Source organism: Vigna radiata, chromosome 7, assembly GCF_000741045.1.
Source record: "Vigna radiata var. radiata cultivar VC1973A chromosome 7, Vradiata_ver6, whole genome shotgun sequence".
In the NCBI taxonomy this organism is placed as follows: Eukaryota; Viridiplantae; Streptophyta; class Magnoliopsida; order Fabales; family Fabaceae; genus Vigna; species Vigna radiata.
Genome location: NC_028357.1, coordinates 35,656,698 through 35,673,313, shown reverse-complemented (window position 1 = coordinate 35,673,313; position 16,616 = coordinate 35,656,698). Strand labels below are relative to the sequence as shown.

General features: G+C 33.3%; 2 protein-coding genes across 4 annotated transcripts; both read left to right on the top strand.

Annotated features, from left to right (window-relative positions):
- The first annotated feature begins 2,280 nt into the window (after nucleotides 1-2,280).
- On the top strand, nucleotides 2,281-5,036 carry LOC106768251. Of its 2 annotated transcripts, XM_014653287.2 has the most exons (3): nucleotides 2,281-2,522; nucleotides 3,266-3,457; nucleotides 3,660-5,036. In XM_014653287.2, the coding sequence occupies exon 3, from the start codon at nucleotides 3,665-3,667 to the stop codon at nucleotides 4,850-4,852; it is 1,188 nt and encodes a 395-aa protein (XP_014508773.1). In that variant the 5' UTR covers nucleotides 2,281-2,522; nucleotides 3,266-3,457; nucleotides 3,660-3,664; the 3' UTR covers nucleotides 4,853-5,036. The 2 variants fall into 2 exon arrangements, with proteins under 2 accessions (XP_014508773.1, XP_014508772.1); XM_014653286.2 differs by lacking the exon at nucleotides 3,266-3,457 and having other exon boundaries at nucleotides 2,282-2,522.
- Nucleotides 5,037-8,084: 3,048 nt separating this feature from the next.
- LOC106768250 (arginine-glutamic acid dipeptide repeats protein) lies at nucleotides 8,085-16,499 on the top strand. Of its 2 annotated transcripts, none has more exons than XM_014653285.2 (13): nucleotides 8,085-9,045; nucleotides 9,132-9,288; nucleotides 9,549-9,652; nucleotides 9,782-9,883; nucleotides 10,559-10,628; nucleotides 11,088-11,143; nucleotides 12,134-12,184; nucleotides 12,413-12,517; nucleotides 12,655-12,699; nucleotides 14,713-14,812; nucleotides 15,069-15,274; nucleotides 15,730-15,816; nucleotides 16,089-16,499. In XM_014653285.2, exons 1-13 carry the CDS (start codon nucleotides 8,209-8,211, stop codon nucleotides 16,251-16,253), a joined length of 2,085 nt encoding a protein of 694 aa, XP_014508771.1. In that variant the 5' UTR covers nucleotides 8,085-8,208; the 3' UTR covers nucleotides 16,254-16,499. The 2 variants fall into 2 exon arrangements, with proteins under 2 accessions (XP_014508771.1, XP_014508770.1); XM_014653284.2 differs by having other exon boundaries at nucleotides 9,549-9,661.
- Nucleotides 16,500-16,616: the final 117 nt, after the last annotated feature.

Genomic DNA, 16,616 nt, shown 5'->3' with positions numbered 1-16,616 from the left:
GTTTTTAAAATCTGGTACAAAACAAAATTTCAGCTTCTAATTTGGAGACGAATTAAACATTTAAGCCTAGTTAAAAAATGAAAACTATTTATTAAAAAATATTATAACATTTGAAATATTTATTAATGTCCAATACTAATTATAAAAATAATTAAAGAATAACCCAATAAAGAAAATTATTTTAAACATCAAGTATTAGATAGAAGAATAAATTAATAATTTATTAAACTCTTTTTTCCTAAAAATTTTCCTCTAAAATTTTTTTCTCTTTAAAATTTCCCCTATAAATCATCACAGTTAACTTAACTAAGTAGATTTAGTATTTACTAATTATCTCAACTCAATGCCCATAAATACTCATAAATTGCTAAATGATGATACAGACCATAATAATGCAATAGTGTGATTGTGAAAATTTATTTTAAATATAATTTTTAAAATATTTGTTTTATCAAATATTATATGTTCAAATATGGGTCGTACTTTGAAACTCTTTTATACCGTGTTCGCTTCAAATGATTCACTATTGCTGATGATTTGGAACGATGGATTTCCAATGAATTCTGTGTTCGCTTTAATTGATTTGCAGGTGATGAAAAGAGTGGATTTGCGGAGTGAAGCAAAATTTCAATCCTTCTTTTCCAGCGCAGATTTGCAAAGAATAATTTACAATTTCAATTTTACCCTTAATATAATATATTTAATTAAAATGGATTCTTAGCATGAATATTAATAATAATAATAATAATAATAATAAAATAATAATATATTATTATTATTATTAACGTTAATTTTTTTACTTTTTATAAATATTTTTATAATTAAATATAATATTAACATTTATCATTTTATTACTTTAATAATTAGGGACATTTTCGTAATCTTCAATTTTTATCAATTAAATAAATTTTTTTATCTCTCACATCAATCAAATCTTACACTAATTTTCACAAACTTTACTTCTAAATCCACTCTCAATTATCCACAAATCCACTAAAAAAACAACAAAAAAATTACCCTCAAATTCACTCAAATCCTTTCAAATCATCTCCCTCAAAAGAAGACATCCTTAGTTTTTCCTTTTTGTTTCTTTTTTTCTTTTTTTTCACTTTTCTCCACTTCTTAACGTCTAATGAAACAAATTTCTTTATATTAGTTGTCTAATGAGATATTCATTGTCTGTATCTAACTTCTAACTCGAAGAATCATCATTTCCACGTGATACATCCCAAATAGAGTTATCGTGAATTTAACAAAAAAATGATCAAATTGATTTTTCTTTTCTAAAAAATAGAAACTTAATTAAGAAAAAAACTATGAAACTAAATACAGTAAACAATAATGTAAAGACCAAAATGTTTAAATATATAGACCAAATAACTAATTAGTCATAATTTTATAAGATTTTTACATTTATCTTTAATATAAAAAATAATTTATAAATTTAGTTTCAAATATTTACAAATAGATTAAACTTACTAAATTATTGAAATGGAGTTTCAGTTATGAATAATGTTTCTATTACCACATTCGTAAAAGACAAAGTATGTCTAAAATTTGTTTAAAAAATATTTACGGATATTTTAAAATATATAATATCCACAAATATCTTTTTAAAAATATTTTATAAATTTTTAAAATAAAATTTAAATAAAATTAAAAAATATAAAATATAATATAAAAACTTAATTTTTAGGTAAATTTAAATTAATAAAATATATATTTATTTTAATTTTAATTAAATAAAATATAATTTTAAATTTTTTGTAAATAATAAAAAATCACTGTATAATTAATATCCTACCTCCATCTCACTTATTTATAAACTAATATTAAAATATTCCATATCGTCGTATAATAAATACTTTCAAATATTAATTCTGCATTAACAAATATTTACGAGAATAGATAATTTTATCAGTTTAAACTTATATTGTCACCTTAAAATATATAGAATTATCAAAAGACAAGAAAAACTTTGAAACAAAAGTAAAGTAAATAAAAATAAAATTTAAAAACGACTACAACTAATAAGTACACAACCTTAAAATCATTGCTATAATAAAGAGTATAAACTTTTATTTTATTAATTAAAAAGTAATAATATATATCAAAACATTAAATAAACAATACAAGTTAAACAATTATAATTTAATAAAATATCAAATATAACAATTTTATTTCTATAAATATGTTATTGTTTGACTAATACATGCTTATATAAGTTTTAAACATTGCAGAAATTAAAAAAAAAAATCATATTATTATTGTAGATCAAAATGACAAAACCCTAAATCCTGGCAGGACATTAGAGAGGGAAAGGCTGTTGCAGCATTTGGTTCTTATTGCCGCCAGAGAGGAACAAGCAGTCGCTCCTCCATTTTGCTGTTCTGGAATTCTCTTTAGTCTTGAGGCATTTTCATAATCTCTTTTTGAATTCTTTCTGTATCTTCCTCTATTCTGCTTCCTTCTATCAACGCCTGTCAAATACCTTTCGAATTGCGCCTGTGACTGTTGCAGAGGTAACTCTTTATTCTCCGTCTGGTTCTTAATGAAAAGTTGCGGTTTCTATTTTCTTCCAGTGCTTGCTTTCTATGTGTTTCTGTTAATGCTCATAGTGTGTGGGTCTTTGACATTGCCATAAGTTTGTTGTTGGTGATTCAGTCCTTTTCAAATGGTACATGTTATTCTATTATTTCTATTTACTTGCCATATTGGAGATTCAACTCTTTTCTATTACCCTCGATCATCTAGCATATAGTCTATTAAATCTGTATGATACGAAGTTTTAGTTGCAGATAGCATATTTTACACTGAAAGGAAATTTGTTTGAGGACATAGCCTAGACTGTTGTACTTGTATTAGTTTTCATTTATTTTAAACTAATTATTGTCTGTGGGAACCTCTTGACCTGATACATATCTGTTATCTCACTAGCCTGTTTGTATAACAATATTGACAGTAATTGCATCTGTAGTATACACCCTGGGAGCATGGTCTTTTTATGTAATGTACCGATTCGTTGGTTTCTAATCATTATTACTGTATTATAAGCTTTTGATATGTCGTTCAATGCCTTCTTCACTGCTTATCGGAGATTCTATATGGTTCTAAAATCTTCAGAATGATGCGCACTTTCCATTTTTTTGACTCTTTTGATACACACGAGGGGATGTACTGCAGATGCCATGAAAGCTGATTTTATTCTTCCATCAAACTAACTACTTTTGAAATTAGACTGATAGGCCTGCTTACCTATTTACAGGTGCTATCACAAAACAGACCTTTAGACAAACTAATAGGCTTGGACAGGCCAGACATTTACGTAGGTCAGGCTAAGCCTTTTTGAAAAAGGCTTATGATTGGTAAAGAAGTCGGGATTATGCTTTTGTATCTTCAACTTAGGTCAAGTTTAGGCTTAGCAAGCCTTGGTCCGATTTGATCTCTTTCCAGTCATGTACTGCCCTCCGCTGGTTTGATCTATAAGTGCATTTTGTTGATTAGCTTGCATCACTTCTCATTCGCTCGTTTTCCTATTTTTGGTTTTCCTGTTCCGAAACTAGATAAATGAAATGTTTCTATAATAAAATTAATTCCTTTTCTGGTATAGGGTCGTCACGCCGAGTGTCTGAAGTTTATTTTTTCTGTTTGTTTTGCAGTAATCATGACTTTGTTAGAAGTAATCAAGGATGCTTCAATCAATTCAAAACCGCTTGATTTACCTTTGGACTACCCAATTGTTCTGAACCCAGAGAGTATCTTACCCACTTTAAAGGCCGAAGTTAAAGATGAATCTTCTTCATCACTGGTAAGGCCCCTTACTGGGTGGCATATTTCGCCAAAGGATGCTGAGATCGTTGACATTAACAAAAAGTTCTTTACAGAGCTGAATGCTAAGCTCAAGAAGACTAATAATTTGGATAAGGGTGACTTTGTTAGTAGTTTGAATTCTTATCTGGAAAACATCAGGGACAAAGCAGGGGTTGTGATTAGGGTTGATTCGTCCCGAAATGAGTATAGCAAGACTTTGGTTGATAAGCTTGGAGTATACATGGGTAAAGATGTTGCTGGCCTGGTATTGAATGGGTGTGTTTCTTTGGAGATGTGGGAAGTGGTCGAGGCTTTAATTGTTAATGCTATTATTGAGCATTCTTGCTATTCAAGCCTGATCACCAAGTTAGTGGAAAAAAAGCAGTCTGATTTGATCTGTTTATGCATAAAGCATGCTTTCGATCTTGGTTCATCAGAAATACTCAGCATTTTGAGGTATTTTCTTTCGCCATCCAAAGATGCTTATAACAGTATGCTAAATGTGAAGAAGGAGTGGAAGAGGCAAGCAGTGTTAGCCATTGAGATTTTAAGTGGTAGCAAGCTGAAGAGGAAGAAATTGCTTTTGGCAAAGGAGGCTTCCATTTTGCTTATGATGGCCTATGATGGTTTCTCTGCGTCTGAGACTTGTTTGCATTATCTGATTGCATCATCCAACATCAATGACGTGATGCTATCTCCTTCACTCAGTAAGTTGAATGGCAAAGAATTAATAAATTTGATTCGTTATTTAGGCAAGTGGTTGAAGAAATACGAGAGGTTTCCTCAAGCAGGACCATGTCCAAGAGCCTCATCAGTTTTGGGTTTGGAGGCTTGCGATTGGGTTCCTAAACTTGAAGATGTTATAAAATGTCTTGGCTTACTGCTAGATGAGAAATTTTCTTCATTGGTGTTACATCCACTGTTTCACGAGGAGCTGAGATCAATTGAAGGAGTGGTTAATTGTTTAACTGCTGAAGCCAAAATTTGTCACTTAACGGCTGATGTAGTTGACAAACTAAAGATCGAAGCTGAAAATTTGTAAGCCTCTTCCGAGCGAGATTCATCTGATTTGTTTTTTTTCATCTTTGCAAATGATGTACTCGTACATGAACAATGGTCAATGAGCACAAATTTTTATTTCTTTATTAACACAACCCTCGTCCTAATAATTCAGGATGTGTATTTTTGTGGTTAAGGATCATAATTGCCATTCTTTTAGAGATACATATCTTCACGCGGTCTCTGTCTTTTGATATCCGGGAAAAATATCATCTTGAAAAGTGCCTTTTATTCATTTTATTTATTTATATTGGGATAAACCCTAATACTGTTTGAAGATGAAATAGGGAACCGATATCAATTAGTTATATACTTGACCACGAAGCTTCAGGAACTACTGTAATTTTATAATATTAATACCATCATTGAACCTTTTCCTGAGTCACTTGTTTGGTATTTGTATGCCTTACTTTGTGTTGCATATCAATTTTTTTGTGATCCTCATTTCTGTTGTCACTACTTCATCCATTATAGTCTCGTGTTAGGCTTGAGCTGTCAATTGAGTTGTCTTTATACTTACGGGGGAGTTTTTGCATGTATGTTGTTGCCTTTGCACAAAGCAACGAAAGGAAGGTAAGCTGAATTGAGTACTGTTACAACTAGTAAACTGTGTGGTAATCCGCTGAGATGTGTCAAAAAATAATTGATAAACTGTTTCTTATGTTAAATATAACAGCATAAGTTATTTGTAGGCTGTATTGATAAATTGTTTTTAAAAATGAATTTAATTTAATTGATTATCTTATTATGGAGTGAAAAGGATCTTTTAAGATTTTTTTTTACTGTCTGTTATTTTTAATCCAAGTTTTTGTCTTATTTAAAAAGGCAAGAATATATATTAGTTATGATGCTATATATTAGAAGAAAATTAGCACGAACTATATTGTAACTTGTATAATGTAATTGAATATTTGGAGTGAGATATATGAAACAATAATTTGAACTTTATATTTGTTTTGAAAAGCTTGTTCATTCTCTTCTTCCTTTTTTTTTCTTGTTTTCATAATTCTAACAGTTGTTCTCTAATTTTTTTTTAATGATTTCATCTATTTTGGATTACAATGTTGTTTGCTTTTGAATATTTTATAGTACTTTATTAAATAAGTCGTATTTTTTATTAAATAGGTCATAAGATTTCATTCTCACAAAATATCATAAAATCTCTTCAACAAATTTTTTGTGATTTTTTATGTTTAATTATTTCATACAAAAATAATTTTACTTGAGTTTTCATTTAATATTTTGTAGATGACTAATCCAATACAAATTATTGATTAAAAAATTAGGTGAGTTGCCGGCTCACGATGAATCAAACTTGGGTGAATCAGATTCTTAGTGAGTTGGATTTAAAATTGACCTGTATTGAAATTTGATTTTTTTTTTAATTCAACTCGTGATAGATCGGGTTAACTCGTGTTTCAACCCATGAAAATTCTTCTTTTTAACTATTTTGTTAAAAAGATTAAATAAAGGTTTAATACGTCATTTGGTCCCTAGTTTGGGGCACTGTGTTCAAAGTCGTCATACCTTTTTAAAAAAGTTCACTATTGTCCTATATTTCGTTAAAAACGGTTCAAGTTGGTCCTTTTGGCTTACGACATTAAAAACATAACGACAATGATGTGACAACTGTGACCTGTCCAATTTTTTATGAGGTGGCAACTATGACTCATTGATGTGACAATATTAATGTAAAAGAATAAGAGGACACCATGAAACCTTAATTTCCCTAAGGCCAAAATCCCTTGTGCCACCACCGTGAAACCCTAGCTGTTGTCATTGTCGCAGAACGAAACGCACCACAACCAAAACCTCAGGCCACCATGCCGTCGTCACCACCATCAACACAGACCTACAATTCGAAGTAGAGAAAAGCAACAGAAAATCTAGAAATCAAACCCAAATCGCCTAATTCCAACCAAACCCTAGCCACCATGAAACCCTAAACCGCATCGCCAGTAATTAGGGCAAAATCTCCACCATGTGTTGCGCCTCACCACCATTAAACAAGAACCGAATCGAAATCCCTAACCTACAAACCAGAAATTCCAACCCAAATATGAACAAGAAAATCGCAATCGCGACACCTAGAAACCCAATTCACACTTGTAGCAAAACATACATAATTGCTACCCAAATCGCAGAAACCCTAATTCGCAAGCAACATCCATGGGCACCAACCTGCAAATTGCACAAGCCAAAAATGCAGAAACAATGTGCCTCCATGCATTGTGTAAAAAGCCTCTTCATGCGTCCTCCATCTTCGCCTTCTTTGCAAAGAGCAAAAGTCCAGAACAATAACTTCTTTTTCGTTCATCGTTGATCAAACTAGTTGTGCCACCATTGGTTGTCGTGAGGCAGGGTGCATAAACATTGCACAGGTCACAATTGCCATGTAACCAAAAATTGGACAGGACATAGCTACCACATCATTGCATCGATATTTTTTTAACACCGTAAGTCAAAAGGAGCAACTTGAACTTGAACTGTTTTTAACAAAATATGGGACAATAGTAAACTTTTTTAAAAGATATAACAAGTTAAATCGTGAGAAATATATATACTATATGACTGATATAATTTAGAGTGGTGATACATTGACACGTGTAAATTATATTCATATAACACAATTTTCTTTAATTTTTTCTACTAAAATTATCCTTTTACTTTCAAAAAATATTTAAAAGGATGGGACCTACGTGTTATTTCAGTGTAAAAGATAACCTAGCGTGTCAAATATCATTCTTTGTAAGTTTAAATCCTTTTTTTGTCCCTAATTTAAGTTCTGATGTTCAGTTTAGTATCCGTTTTTAAAAATGTTAACCTTTAGTCCCTATGATATGAAAAATGTATCAAATCAGTCCCATCCGTTAACAATTCACAAGTTTTTCATTAAGTGATTTGTTGTTCATAACACCTTCAGTTAACAAATCACAAAATATTAGATATTTAGGTATGAAAACTTGTGATTTGTCGTTCATTAAGTGTTGTCATGAGGACTAATTTGATACATTTTTCATATCATAAGAACTAAAGGTTGACATTTAAAAAAACGGAGATTAAATTGAACATCACAACTTAGGGAAAAAAAAGGGTTTAAACCTTCTTTATATAATTTATAGGCTTGAGAATATAGTATTATTATTTATAACTTTGAGATTTTTTATTCTAGTGGTAATTAGTGTGTTTTGTGAGACAGAAGAAGGGCAGAGAGCATAAATTGTGAGTTTTACTGAAGGGTGGGTCTCTGGTTTTTCACATTGGCGGAGAAGAGAAGGGAAGGAAGCATCAGATTAAATCTTCTTCTTCTTCTTCCAAAGAACAGTGTTGCAGTTAGCAATGGATCATCGACAATGGCGTCCCACTCCTCCACCCAATATCTGCCCCACTTGCTCCCTCTCCCACTTCCCCTTCTGCCCCGCTCCGCCTCCCTCACCCTATCACCATCCCCACCAAACCCCTCTTTCTTACGCCCCCGCCAACCCTAATTTCCAGAATTTCAAGAGACCCCGAATCCACGACAACAACACCCACCCTGTCAATTTCTCCGACGACCAGCGCAGGTTACAGCTCATTCGCGATCACGGAACCAACCCCTCTCTCCCCCACACTCACGCTCCACACCAATCACAACACACTCAAAACGCCTTCCATCCACACGACGCCGTTCCCTCGAACCATCCTCACAATGCCCAATTCAGATCCTCCCCGCATCCCTTGCACCCTTATCCAGACCCCTCGCAACGTTTTCTCGACGTTTCCCCCGCCCCTTACCATCACTCTCACGCTCCTCACGTTGGCATGCAGCCACCACCGCCTCATGTTAATTTCCCGTCTCACGAAGGGAACCACCACAATCAACACAGGTTGAATGGAAGCGTTGGTCAGTATCCTTACCCGTACCCTGCGGGTAACTACAGCAACGGTTCTTGTGATAATAACATGGAAGCTTCTAGGTTTCTCAGGGGTCACCCTCAGCCTCCTCTTCCTTCTTCGCCGCCGCCACCTCTTCCTATGGAACCATCCATGAATCAATTTAAAACGTACTTTTCACCGCCCAAGAAACCGGCTTCTCTTTTTCCCGTTCAGTTGAGCTCATCCCCTTCGTCGTATTCGCAAGTTCCCGAACCACATTCTTTACCTCAACCCTATCACCCCACAGGTTTTCCTTCCGAGGCGAGTCTCTAATTTTTCTCTGATTTGTTCTTTTGAGGTGTTACACTTGCACATTTCTTAGTTTGTGTGTTTATTCTTTTGAACAGGAACCGTCGAAGCAGTACTTGGGAGATTCCCAGCCTTTTTCATTAAACCAGTTTTCTGCTGACAGACCTAAATTTATTGATGCTTCACATTTATTTCGGCATCCTCATCGGGCTTCGCGACCTGATCATTTTGTGATAATCTTTCGGGGCCTCCCAGGTGTGGTCTGCGCTGGAGTTTCGTTATTTGTTTGTTGTGTGCATTTGTTCGTGCAGAGTTCTTTTATATTGTTGTGTCGAGGAAGTGCTGTTGTGCACGTTTTCTCTGTTTGATGTTTTCTTTTATTAGTAGATAGACAAGTTGTTTGTTTATATAAATGGAATAGGAGTAGTGTGGATGCAAATTCATCAGTGGTATGCCTGCATGTTTGATTATTTACTTCTGTTGGGATCTTTATTACTTGTTTGAATCTATTACAGGTAGTGGTAAGAGTTATCTAGCAAAGATGCTGCGTGATCTTGAGGTTGAAAATGGCGGTGATGCACCTCGAATTCATTCTATGGACGATTATTTTATGACAGAGGTTGAAAAGGTTCACGAGTCCTCTTTGCTTTTTATTTAGACTGATTATTCTTATTGTCGTCTATGGGGTTTTGATCAGTTCGTAAGTTATGGTGGAAGTTGTCTTGATAGTTGTATTTTCTCTTAAAAGGTTGAGGATAGTGAGGCATCAAAATCTTCAAGTTCAGGCAGAAACAAGAAGCCTGTGACAAAGAAGGTCATGGAGTATTGTTATGAACCTGAAATGGAGGAGGTAGCGTTTGCAAATATTGAGCATTGTATTTTATCATTTGTATTACAAATGTTTGCTGTCATTTGTTTAGAATTATTGTACTAGATTTTTGTTTGTCCGTGCAATTTCTCTGATTGGAAATGAGTTGTATAGAGAGCATCGTGTCATTGATTGTGCCTAGTTTATTATTTTATCTTATGACATTTCTTTTTCTTTTAAATTTGATACATATACACATACATACCTACACACACACACATATACATACATATACCTATACACACACACACATATACATACATATACGTATACACACACACACACATATACCTATATACATACATATATGTAATTTGAGCACTGTAAGACTTGTTACATGGAGTATATGGATTTGGGGGCTAGCTTGCATGTTATATGGTAGAAAAATGGGAACTAGACCATGGCAGCTTGGTTGCTGGGAATTTCTCTCTCCCTTTTTTTTTTTTTTTTTTTTCTGTCCTTTATATATTTTATCTACTTGTCATCTATAAATTCGTAATTGCTTGATAAATACTGGAAAAGTCAACGTTTTAAGTTCTATTATACTAACGATTGTTTGTGATATTATGCATTTGCTTCAAGTACTCTGTGAATTCCTTGATATGCACTTATTTACCTTGTCTGCTCATGCTTTTTTTTTACAACCCATCATGACAGGCTTATCGGTCAAGCATGTTGAAAGCTTTCAAGAAAACTGTTGAGGAAGGAGTTTTCACCTTAATTATTGGTATGCATCTCATTAAAAATACGACAACAAGGTCATTCTTAACAAATGGTTTCCACTTTTTCAAATATTATATTGTTAAGATCATTGCTTTGCTCTGTATAGAAAATTCTGCCTTTTGTCCCAAGTTGCATATTCATTTATTGTGAATTATCAAGGAATACTGATTTGATCTGCTCTGGTATGTGTTTAAGTGAAATTACCTAAATAATGTTCTATTCCAGAAATCGAAAGAAATTATTTTCTTAGGTGAATTGTAGTAACTTAAGCATAGAGTCAGAAAATGGTTGGGGGATCTATGGTGGCTTGTTAAAAAAATTAATAAGTTCAATGATGTGGCTTCATTTTAGATTAAGTGGTGATGCAGTGTGCATGCACTGCCTATTTATTCACTAACAACAGATGCAGTTTTTTGTTCGGCAATGTGACCCTTTTCTTGGTGGTATTTGTGCCTCATCTTAGTGGATGACCGCAATCTGCGGGTAGCTGATTTTGCTCAATTTTGGGCAACTGCAAAGGTATACCCTTTTTTCTTTCTTGCAACCTCTGCCATGTGTGCTCAAGACGACTCACAATATCTTTGCAATACTCTCTCCTAATATCAGAAATAGGTGCAGAGAAATGTTTCATGTGCCTTGTAGTTTACCTAGTTTTGTAAAGCATATACAGTGTCTTATTATGATCATGCATGGAAAAGTAGCAAAGAAAAGGGTAGATGATAAGAAGTGCTCCTAGTATTAATAATAAAGGCAAAAAACTAAGTTTTACCATTGAAAGTGATCTATAATTGTGCTTCATGGTTGTTTGTCTTGTTTAATTATGAAGAGGCCAATCAGTGACTGGCCAAGGACATTGATCTAAGATGTGGAGGGTAGGGTTTACTTGGTTTACAGCAGAAGAAACCCAAAAATAGACTAAGCCGAGGATATGTAGGTTATTCTGTTATATTCTACTTTGCGTGTGATCCACCAATAGTGGAGGGGTGACTAAGGGGGAAGTGTGAGGATCATGATTTTCCTTTCTGTTTTTATTTTTGGCCTCTAGCTTTGGCAGGTATAGTTGTCCACATGGAGCATAGCTCTGGGGGTAGGGAGTTAACCATTTTATGGGGTGATTCTCCTACATTCCTACCTTATTGCAAGTTCAATTTGACTGTTCACTCATTTGGCTCCCATCGTGAGACTTTGTATGACTCATTTTATGCACAAGGCTGTTAAAGATAATAGAAAATGAACTGTAACTTTAAATAGGGAGGTTGATACCACTTCCTGTACCATGTTCTTTTGTTTTAAATGTGCTGCAACCTACTGAAGTTCTAGTGTATAAGTATTTGAATTAAAAGTTGGTTTCTTTGAAGTGGATGAATAAATGCTAGTAGCGTCTGTGTACTGTTACAGTGATGAATACATATTTCATTCCTAAATATATGCATGAATTGAAGAGAAGGTACATGAGATCTGTTTGTTCAATTTGTTTCCTTTGCTGATAGCTATTCCTCTTGCTTTCAGAGATCGGGCTATGAAGTTTATATTTTAGAAGCTACGTACAAGGACCCAGTGGTGCGTTTGACTGTTCTGCCTACCGAGCATCATTTCATTCTTCTTTTAGCCTTTAACACAACCAAAAGTTTACTTTCATAACAGAGCGCCTTTCCTTCTTTTCTGTTTATCTTTCAAAACATGGGATTAACTTTTTGTATATTGAGTTTAAATGCTTTGGTGGTTATTGATGACTGAGTCCTCTTAGCAAATATGTTTTATAGTTGTGGTTTTTATATTTTTCAACAGGGTTGTGCTGCTAGGAATGTCCATGGATTTACTCAGGAAGACATAGAAAAGATGTCTAAGCAATGGGAAGAAGCTCCATCCTTGTATCTGCAGCTTGATGTAAAGGTTTGTTGTATTGTATATCTGATGTTATTTAGTATTTGGTAGAAAGTATGGCATTTTCTAGCCATAACATTAGTGCAAGCTGTATGATAACGTATTCTTACTAGCGTCTTCATTTTTTTATCTTTTTCACTTGACAGTCCTTATTTCATGGAGATGATCTAAAGGAAAGCAGGATACAGGAGGTAATTAAAATATTTGCATATATTTATCTCTTTAGCCTTTGTGTGCTATTTAAGTGTCAAGAATTTCAAATATTATTCTATTTTTTTAAGTGTGGGTTAAAGATGAAAGCTATGGAGTGAAAAGAGAAAAGGGACAACCAAAGTCAAATAATAACATTTCCTTGAAAAAGAATTATGTAGAATGTTTAGTCAAAGGGGATGCTAAATGCAAGAAATTAATCCAACCTCCCTGTGAATCGATCAGAAATAGTAATAAACACAACACAAAATCTATGAAGATATTGGTGAGGATGTGAGCATCACTACTAGTGCTATCAAAGTTTGATTTAGTAATTCTTGCCAAAGCTTTTGAATTGTCAAGAGAAACCGCTTAAATGAAATATAAGGATACAACCTATGTTACCAATACTTCCAAAAAATTATTCTAAAGCAAAGCAAAATAACTTGCCAATATTGTAAAAATGGATTAGCTTTTACTTCTCATCCGAGTCTAGTTCTACATGACATACAACAGTAGAGAGCTGTTCTATGTAGTTGTTAGCATTCTGGTGACCATTTTTTTTTTTTTTTTTTGGGGGGGGGTTACATCTGGATACCAAATTTAATATGGTAAACATTAATACTATTTGTTGTCGTATTAAATTACTATATAAAACATAACACATGTTTAAAGGTATACAATGAACGAATCGTATATGCATGTTTTCTAAATTTTTATATATATGTTTTTTATTTTACCATAAAAATATCTTTTAATATGCATCATACAGATTTCTTGGTGATCTGTCATGTGCTTATGAAGTGTATGCTATTAAAGGGTTGGTTTCTAATTGAATGATATGTGTGGTTACAATATGAATTACAGTACCATACATGTTGCAGGAGATCTTTTTCATTTTTTTTAACGCCTTCTGTTAATAAGGTTCAATTATCTGTCTAGATGTCTGGGCACTGATTTTGGTTAATCTGAATTCCAGTATCTTTACTCTGATATGTGTTCGTAAGATTGTGATTGAAATAGGCAGATTTTTCTTAATTATAAAATGCTCTACAAAATACAAGTGAAAGTATCTTAGTTTCACTATTTTGTTTAGCCATCTAGCTATAATTAGGGTTGGTCAAATAACTGATCTATACTGTACTATAGTTAATTGTACTATATTATACTTAAAAAAAACTAATCTATTTGTATTATAACTTAAATATACTGTTTTATGGTTCAGTTTTTAAAAACTGAATTGAAGAAATTTTTGGTTCAGTTAACTATAATTAACTGTACTGTGTTTTTACTACTTTTCTTCAAATTTAACTATAGTTAACTACTATTGTTTTTTCGGTTCAGTTAACTATAGTTTTTTTTATTACAGTTCCATTTGTTGTACTGCATTACTAAAGTTTTGGAAATATTCACTTTATCGAATTTTTTATTTCAAAATAAAAATAATTGTTTTACAAAACTTGCAATCAAAATGGTTCAATTTCAGATTATAATCTAAAGTTACTTTGTTATTAGATAGTGTTAAAATCAAATTTTAGAACTATTGCATTGTTAAAATTAGTACAATTCAGTTTAAAATTAGTAGTTTAGTTAAAATTAGTGCAGTTTACAATTCAGTTAATAGTTTAGTTCAGTTTATATTGTAGTTTAGTACAATTTAATATAGTTCAGTTCAGTTTGATAAAACAAAAAACAGTTCAGTTTGTCTAAACTATTTTACAGTTCAGTTTAAACAAATTAGTTTTTAGTTTAGTATAGTTTTTAGTAGTGTAATGCAGTTCAGTTCCATTTGCCTACCCTTAGTTATTAAAATAACTAGATTTGTTTTTTGTTTTAATTTGTAGTATATTCTATTTTTGATGTCCTTGTCAGATGTGGAATATGTGCTAGTCAAATACCTACGTGCCTTTCGTTGCTTTAAAATTCTATAATATTTTCCAATCAGAAATTCTGTTCATACAAAATTTTCAAGTAGCGGGCTTGGAGTGATTGGTTTCATATTGCACCTATCGCAGGTTGACATGGATATGGAAGATGATATGGGAGATGTATTACCTCCAGTTCAAGGAAGAGAAGCTGAGAAAGTTGTTGACCCTGCTGTTGGGGAAGATGCGAGTAGGGTGCTCTAATCAGTTGCTATTTACGTTGTTGTTTCTTTTATCTATTATTATGCTGTTAATTTGACTTTCTTTGCAGTGCATCTCATCACTGATATCCAACTCTGCTGTAGTTGTGTATCGTATTTTTATTGGATGTGATTAGACTTGCATAGAGGGTTAACTTTGATGTGCCTAACCTTGCTAATATTTAGACCATGGGTACCTTGTTTGTCAAGTTTTCCTTTCGGTTTGATTAAGCTTTTGAAGTTTAGGTTTCCTGGAAAAAGCTGGTAAAAAGTGGGATGCTGAAGGGGAACATCCAACAGAAGTCAGGGAGTTGGGTAAAAGCAAATGGTCAGAAGATTTCAGTGAAGATGACATTGGTCAAACGGAAGGTATGAAGGGCAATATTAATGCTCTGTCTGGGTTAATTCATCAATATGGCAAGGAACGAAAATCTGTACATTGGGGTGATCAGGTATGATATATTTGTTTTGTGCTGTTATCTGAAGCTTAGAAAGTACTATTTGAAGTCTCCTTCAATCTTATATTTTGATACCAAAAATAGCATTCTTGTTTAAATTCCTCTGGAAAGAAGGAAGGGAAATGGGGTGATGCAGGGATTGAATGTAAGACATGAAGTTCTCTATGGTAAAGATGGAGGCATGAGCTATCAGTTAATTGGTGTCCCTTTTTGAATTTTATTCATCTTTCTATTTTATTTCTTACTTGCTTGAGGCGTTGAGGGTGTCGAAATGTAGAAAAAGGAAAATGACTTAAACTATTATATTAATATCAATTATTAGGTTTGGCGTGTGTTGAAACACGGCTACAACAAACAGTGGTAAAACCTGCTTTTTGTGGCTTTCATTACTTAGCCATTTCTTTAATCTCCACATTCCCGCTCCCCTTTCTTTGCAATTATCCTTTCAGGGTGGCAAGACAGGATTTTCAATAGGGGCTGCCAGGAAGGTAAATGCTTTGTCTATAGTGATCGGACCTGGTGCTGGATACAACCTGGTTAGTGGTTTGATTTCATGTTTCTTAAATTTCAGGAACGGCATTTGCTATTTAGTTCTCCTTTTTCTTTTTTGGTTAGTTCTGATAATAATCTATCTTTCAAGATTTTGTATTGTCTGTTTTCCATCCTTTTCCGGAAGTAAATAGGCTGCATGCTCGATAATTTTATTTGCTGACTTGCCCCAAGTTGAAGATTTTTCACCAAGGATTTTATAACATTTTCATGGGGAAGATCCTGTATATGAACCCTTTCATTTTGTATTAATGCACAGAAATCTAATCCATTACCCGAAGAAGATAGTCCAAGCCGTAATAGTGTGGAATCAAAAAAGCATAGTATATTTCAAGAACGAATCCGGGCAGAACGAGAATCCTTCAAAGCTGTCTTTGATAGGAGACGACACAGGATTGGCGGACTTGACGTGGAGGAAGACTAAAAAAGAGAGCGACAGCAATGCAAAATGCTTTCAAAAAGTGTGCACTGGATAAATTAGTTCCAGGATTTGAACCCGTCACAAGACAGACAGTTCTTACTTTCCTGATGTAATCAAAACAGACGGGTTAATCTCATACTTTCAATTGTTAGAGTAGTTTAAGTGACAGAACAGAGGAGAATTTTTGTGAAATGATGTAAATTTTATCCAAGGATAATATATATATATACACCGGATGTATTAAGCTCAGAGTGTAGGTTTTCTTTTCCTTCTTTTCCTTGTTCAAGCTCGTTTTTTTGACATTTATAAGCGTGAATTACGCTGCAAACGGAATACACTTGTGTTATTGCATCTTTCAAGTACGAA

Excerpts from the sequence above, each read along its gene's own strand:
- LOC106768251 (XM_014653287.2), top strand. The coding sequence starts at position 3,665 with ATGACTTTGTTAGAAGTAATCAAGGATGCTTCAATCAATTCAAAACCG.
- LOC106768250 (XM_014653284.2), top strand. The coding sequence starts at position 8,209 with ATGGATCATCGACAATGGCGTCCCACTCCTCCACCCAATATCTGCCCC. Across the intron at positions 9,884-10,558 it reads ATGAACCTGAAATGGAGGAG|GCTTATCGGTCAAGCATGTT; the intron begins GTAGCGTTTGCA and ends CCATCATGACAG. Across the intron at positions 10,629-11,087 it reads AGTTTTCACCTTAATTATTG|TGGATGACCGCAATCTGCGG; the intron begins GTATGCATCTCA and ends GCCTCATCTTAG.